The sequence below is a fragment of the Glycine soja genome, chromosome 10 (assembly GCF_004193775.1).
Source record: "Glycine soja cultivar W05 chromosome 10, ASM419377v2, whole genome shotgun sequence".
In the NCBI taxonomy this organism is placed as follows: Eukaryota; Viridiplantae; Streptophyta; class Magnoliopsida; order Fabales; family Fabaceae; genus Glycine; species Glycine soja.
Window position 1 is genome coordinate 5,742,001 of NC_041011.1, and position 7,284 is coordinate 5,749,284.

Below are 7,284 nucleotides of genomic sequence, written 5' to 3' on the forward strand. Positions count from 1 at the left end.
AAAGAACTCAAGAAGATTGTCCAAAATCCCCCCGCCTTGAAGATTCCTGGAACAAGCCAGAGGATATTACAAACTGATGCAAGTGATCATTATTGGGGAGCTAACATGATAGAATAAGAAGGAGAAAAGAATTATTGCTAGTGGACTATTCAAGGAAGCTGAGAAACATTGTCCTATTACATTCAAAGAGGCCTTGGCGGTAAAAAATAGAATCAAGAAATTTGATTTTCATTTGAGAGGACACCAGTTTCAAGTTCACATGGACAATTCATCATTTCCAAAAATTTTGGAATTTAAAAATAAGATGCCACCAGATCCTCAAATTTTAAGGCTCAAGGATTGGTTCTCCAAGTATGATTTTTCTGTGAAACACATACAAAGGAAGAATAATTTGATTCTTGATTTCTTATCCAGACCAAACAACAAGATCGTCAAGGTGATAACTTCCACTCACTCCTTTCCATTGATATTCATGGCAAAACCATTATCTGAAATAGCCAAAACTATTAAGGTTTTCCCTCTAAGATTGATTACTCATACTCCTGCACACATCCTTGAATATGCTAAGTCTCATTACTCCCATTTTCTGCATGAAACCATGAGATTCAAATATACCCCAGCACAAATATTTGACCCTGAGATACCCTTTGGAGGTATATTTGAACTGTTATGTGAAATTGGGTGGGATTTGTGTGAACCAACCATATGGGCCATTTGGTGTAATAGAGTACAATATTCAATCCTCATCGCCATGAAACCTTTGATGACATACAACATGTTGACAGATCCATGTAAAGATGAATATCTTTTATGGACAATGTTAGAGTGGTTTTCTCCTTTAGCATGGTGGCGTATGAAGCTAAAACAAATTCTAGACATTGAGAGACAAAGAGGAATCTCAGAAGATCACATAGGAAAACTAGTTGGCGAGACATCTCTGTGTCTAGGAAAGAAGCTCAAATTTAGGAAACTTTTGAAGCATATCCCTTGGAAGAAAGTTATGGCAACCAGCTGGCGAGACATCTCTGTGAAGTCAACAATTACTCATACAGACCTCTGGATCCAAATCTACCAAGTTCATCTCAAAGGCCAAGGGGGGATAGTTATCCTACTGATAAGATAATACTTCAGAATATGGTCAAATCCAAATAGAGATTTATGTTCCAGACCCTGAGTTTCAAGAGGTGGAAGATTTGGTTGATGACTATTCTGCATTAGAACAAGAATGGGAAGACTACAATGCTCAATTGATGGAGGAATTGTTACACAAAAAGAGATATCCTTATCACCACCCAGTGTACGGAAGTCTCACCAGATCAAAGGTACAACATTACAACTTGTCATTATCCACCAGATCAGACGTGACTGCTGAAGAAATCTTGTATATGAGTGTGTTGTAAAGAGAGTAATCTTCAGGATAAGGATGACCGTAATCCTATCCTCGTCATTGTGTGCCACATGTCAGTCGTCGTTTAGAGGTTGCCTTATCTTAAGTCTACTCAGCCTTATCTATCTTATTTGTAATAATCTTATCCTTCCTTCCCCAGATAAGACTTTGTGCGTTAGTATCTATTCCTCTCCTATATGAAGATGATGAGTCTGTATGTTGAGACATGCTGAATCGAATAATACTGTCTTCTTACTAGATGACTCTCTTTTAAATTCCTTCTTCTCTGAAACTCTGAGTTGTATAATCGTTATCATTTGAACTCTCACCAGCTAGTATGCTCTACACTTCTTTTTAGAAGATCATATGTATCAGAAGGCCAAATATTAGTATCAATTGGTGGGTTATCCTTATGATCTGTAAATGTCTTGCATCAAAGTTATCCTGAAATACTTAATGCCTTGGCGCAACGACATAATGGATATATAGAGATAATAAATATTTATAACCTATCAAGGAGGCAATCCCAACCGAGTGGTCCACTGGATTAAAAAATAATATTTTTTTTACTAAATTGAATAATACAAAGTCGCATCTATTGTACCCCTTGATTGATATGCACAACTTAAAATTACTTGTTATTACAATTTTTTAATAATTTTCAATGTCTTTTATTTTCTTGTTTTTTTTTTCTCTTTGGTTGTCATGCCACAACCAAAAACTAAGAAAAAAGTTTATCAATTACTAAAAAATAAAATTTGTCAAACGTTACATGATTACGTTAATAGTATCGTTAGTAAATAGTAATAATTTAACTTTATAAAATTAATTTTATAGTATCGAATTTTTAGTTTCACTTATTGTAATCGTACAATTTTAGTTCTTCAGATTCAAACATAAATTTCTTACTTGATAAAATTGAACTAAAAATGTTTTTTTTTATGATTTCTTACCTGATAATGGTGAGACAAATAATATATCAATTATTATTGATGATTTCATGTTTAATAGTTCAATAAATACATTTAAGAATGAACGCATATTTTATTAATGAACTTCACAATAAATCAATAATATAAAAAATTAACAATTAATATATTTGAAATTAACGTAGTTATATTTTTTTATAATTAAAATAACACAACATTCTTATTCTTTTCTTATATAAAGAATTTGAGGTGATAATAAATTATTAAATAAAATTTATTTTAGTTATTGTTAATTTAAATTCAATTAAAATCATCATGACCGAGTCTTATAATTAAAGATGAGCCTTTTATTAAATGCAATAGAAAAAATTCAACAGGACATTAAATAACTATTATTTCTTGAGACAGGACCGAGTCTTAAAATTAAAATGAAATTCCGTAAAAAGAATTTTCTTTTATTTAATTATTTAATTTCACTTTTTATTTGATTTCCATTTAAATATTTTTTTGGAAATATATATTTAATTTAAATGCACTAATATATATATATTAAATCCGTTCTCATCTTATCATAAATTTTCAATGCTATAATAATTGATTTTAAAATTATATTTGGCATAATTTGTTTAATGGATTGGCCGTGTAAATTTATACCTGCCGTGTATAAAAAGTATAAGTCTTGGTAAACTCCCATTGGATCACGTAGTGGGCAAAAATAGGTAGCACAAATTCATAATTCCATGCTGCGGACGGCAATATCTTTTAGAAAAAAATAAATAAAACTTAATCGTATTTTAATTTTTTTAGTTGTTTTCTACTTTAAATTAATTAATTTTTATTTTAAAATTAAAGAAATTTGATCTAAACGTTATTTTCATTTTCTACCTACAAACTTTACAAAAATTGAACAAATAAATTTTTATTTTTTTTGTTTCGAATTTACTAACTAAAAAATAAATTTCACTCAAAATAATAAAGATTAAAATTTCATATCTTCATAACTCCAGAATATTTAGATAAAATGATAAAATATGAAAAATTGACAAAAGAATCAAATTAACTTAATTTTGGAAATTAAAATATTTAATTAACAACAAATGTTAAAAGAATTAAGATTAATTTAGATGTAATTAAAAACCAATTCCTATATTATAAATTCGATTATATCACTTGGAGGGTAATGTTTTCATTCTTCTCATTCTATCAATTAGACCCTTTTAATATTCTTTCCTCTGTGCATGCATTTCAAACTATTTCTCCCTAGATAATCGATCTCAAACTATTCCGGTATTCCCCTTTTATCTTTTTTTTTTTAATTTTAATTTTTTAATTCTTCATTCTTTTCAATATAGTCTTTTTATTTCTATCTCTAAATTGAATTTCAATCAATTTTTTAAATCAAACAAGCTATCAATAGGTAAACATAACTTTATATTTATTCATTATGAATTTAAATTATATAACAATAAATATTATTTTGTGCGATGAACGGACAAAATTATTAGTTTTAATTCTATAGTTATTTTAACTTACAATTATATTTTTAAATTGGCATTAAACTGTATTAATTATTGTTATCATTGTAACAATTGTTGTTAGTCTGAATACTTCATTATCTTTAAATTCAAATTAAATCTTATTTTATTTTAATTTCTAAAAAATCCCATACCATCTTTAAAATATTTTTGTTATAGTTGTATTATTATCTTCAAATTTAAATCGAATCGAATGCTAATTTTTTTGTATTCATTTATAATTCTATAAAAGAATATAAGTTGTTTTAATTTAGATAATTAAATAATTATATAAAATTTATTTATCCTGTATTTAAATAAAATGCTCTACTTTACTTAATTTTATAAATAAAAAATTAATTAACTAAAAAACACTTAAAATAATCAAAATTATATGTAATTCAAATTAAAGTAAAAAAAAATGCAATTACATGAAAAGTAACACTTCCGTGAAAAAAAAACACAATTCTACTATACAATATTACACAAAGTCATACAATAAGAGTAAAAAAATACTCCTTAAGCAAAAATAAAAATATATGGTAGGTGAGAGTGTAATAATAATAACTTGCAGTCTTATATAAAGACAGAGTTATCTCTCATAATTACTCCTCACGTCATAATTACTGCTTCACAACCAACCTGACACGTATCGTTGAATATTCCACTCTCATAGCCTATATAGCGAGGTCACGTTCCAATTCATTCATGCTTCATCGTTCAGCAACCTGCAAAAACAGGAAGACACCAAGAAAGTCACCAAATTAAAAATGATGAGCAACATTTTTTCTCTCTGCCTCAGTTTTTCATTACTCTTCTACGGTATATTAATTCAACTTCTGTTTGTCTCATTTTCGTTGAGACACGTGCATGTGTGGTATCATTCTATCACATTCATTGGTGTACATATTTTCTCATGCATAAAAAAACATTGTAAAGCCTCTTAGTTTAGGGACAATTAGTTGGTGCTCGAGTAATTTTAAAATTCTTTTTTAAGTAAGATGTCGAATTTAAATTTTATAAATAAAAAAATATAATTAAAAAAATTCTTAACAATCAGATTATTCATCCAAGATTAATAATAATTATACTAATATCATAATGATAACAAAAACCCTCCTACTTTATACTGATACCGTTACATATTTTATTCTGCATTTTTTTGATAAAAAAGCAATAAATAATATTGATGAGTCTACTCTTTTATTTTTTAACCATTAAATATACAAGTAACTGACTTTTGATTTTTCACGTATGCGTTACCTTTTTCAATCATCGAGATAAGAATGATGCATTCCTCGCGCGCAATGGGCACTGTCCATTGACCTGGATAAAACAAGTTCACGAGTGCTAGAATTCAAGCTATTTTACGTTTAGTTTGTTATCCATTAATTTCTACCATAGGAAAAAAAAATTACAAACACTTCTAAAGTTCATATTGAAAATTATAGGTGAAAATATTTTTTTTAATATACGTTAATGTTTTATGAAAAATAATCTTTTTGAATGGGATTTGAGTTATAAATTTGCTTTTAAAATTTTGAATATATTCTTAAATAAATTTGTAGGGTCTTCTGGACTCCTACTACTCATTTTGTTAATAATTCACTTTTCTTACAAGAAAATTTATAATAAATACATGTGCATTTTTTAATTTTAAGAGGAGTGTTAACAAACATCCCCTTTAACGTTTTTACATTTTTCTAATACATACTCTCTCATTTGTTAAATTTTACTAATTTGAAAATGAGAATGGGCAAATAAAAAATAAGAACATATTATTGAGATTCACATGAACTTAAAGTTCAAATAAAAACGAGTACGTTGAAAAAAAATGTAATAGATAGTGTGATACTTTGATATAAAAAATATGATTTTGCATTGTGTCCATAAGTAACTGAAGATGTTGGTTTTGCAAGCAGTGGCTCAGGGAGCCACAGTTACTTTCACAAACAATTGCCAATACACGGTGTGGCCAGGAACCCTAACCGGAGACCAAAATCCTCAGCTGTCAACAACCGGTTTCGAGTTGGCTCCCGGAGGAACCAACTCTGTGAACATTCCATCTCCATGGTCGGGCCGGTTTTGGGCCCGAACCGGATGCTCCAACAACGGAGGGTTTACATGCGACACCGGAGACTGTGCCTCCGGTCAAGTCGAATGCAACGGTGCCGGTGCAATCCCACCCGCTACTTTGGTGGAAATCACCGTTGCACCGAACGGAGGACAAGATTTCTACGACGTGAGCAACGTGGACGGGTTCAATGTGCCGGTGTCCATAACCCCACAAGGTGGAAGTGGCGAATGCAAAACCTCTAGTTGTCCAAATAACATCAACGATGTCAATGTGTGCCCTTCGGAGCTCCAAGTGAAAGGGTCTGATGGTAATGTCATTGCTTGCAATAGTGCTTGTGTGGCTTTCAATGAAGATCAATATTGTTGCAGAGGAGATTACGACACAGAAGAGACATGTCCACCTACGAACTACTCTCAGATTTTCGAGGAGCAGTGTCCTGATGCTTATTCCTACGCTTACGATGATAAGAGCAGCACTTTCACTTGCTTCAACGGACCTGACTATGCCATCATATTCTGCCCTTGAATCCTCATCTCCACAATATAAATAAGACCATACATACATATATATATATATATATATATATATATATATATATATATATATATATATATAGTTTATATACTATGGTCGAGCCATAGAATGCAGCATGAATAAAGCATCACGTATTTTCCCTAATTGCATGTATATATTCATAAATTACATCTTACTATAATAAAGTTTAAATTTCATATTTCCGTTTCTGTGGGGTTTGTTTATGCTCCTTTGCCTAGCTGCCCTCTTTTAATTGACTGTCTCACATCCAAGGTATGAGCTAGCTGATTATAATATTTACGATGACAATAAAGAGCAATGATCAATGAGATAAGTTTTTAGTCAAGATTATCTATTTATATTATTTCTAACTTGAAACAATATTTTTTATTTAAAAATAAGTGTATTTCCATGATCCTTAAAATTAATATGTTGGGTAAATTAAATAGCTATTTAAATGTCTAATTTATTTCTAACTTATAACAGATTGTGTCTAATTTAGAATAATTTATATCTACCCTTGAATAATCTAATAGGATAAAATTAATTATTATACAATTTAAATTAAATTTAAGGTAGATATATTCCTAGTTAATTAATCTCTTTAGAGAAGTATTTTTGAACTTCAACAAATAATTTTGTATGGAGTATATTGATTTAGATTTTATTAGGATGAGTGCTGAAACACTCAATTGTTAAGCTGTTTGACCCTGCTCACAATTCACAAATACCTCAAAAGTCACATTCTTTTCATTTCACATTAATTATTTCAAGATTTGAAAGAACTTTTCCTAATACGCGATAGCTGCCCTATTATACAAGTTATTGAATTAACAAAAAGTG

At 29.5% G+C, this 7,284-nt stretch overlaps 1 protein-coding gene across 1 annotated transcript; it reads left to right on the forward strand.

Annotated features, from left to right (window-relative positions):
- Positions 1–4,552: 4,552 nt before the first annotated feature.
- LOC114370497 (thaumatin-like protein 1b) lies at positions 4,553–6,650 on the forward strand. Its single transcript, XM_028327860.1, has 2 exons — positions 4,553–4,652; positions 5,753–6,650. The coding sequence occupies exons 1-2, from the start codon at positions 4,601–4,603 to the stop codon at positions 6,430–6,432; spliced, it is 732 nt and encodes a 243-aa protein (XP_028183661.1). The 5' UTR covers positions 4,553–4,600; the 3' UTR covers positions 6,433–6,650.
- Positions 6,651–7,284: the final 634 nt, after the last annotated feature.

Excerpts from the sequence above, each read along its gene's own strand:
- LOC114370497 (XM_028327860.1), top strand. The coding sequence starts at position 4,601 with ATGATGAGCAACATTTTTTCTCTCTGCCTCAGTTTTTCATTACTCTTC. Across the intron at positions 4,653-5,752 it reads TTTTTCATTACTCTTCTACG|TGGCTCAGGGAGCCACAGTT; the intron begins GTATATTAATTC and ends TTTTGCAAGCAG.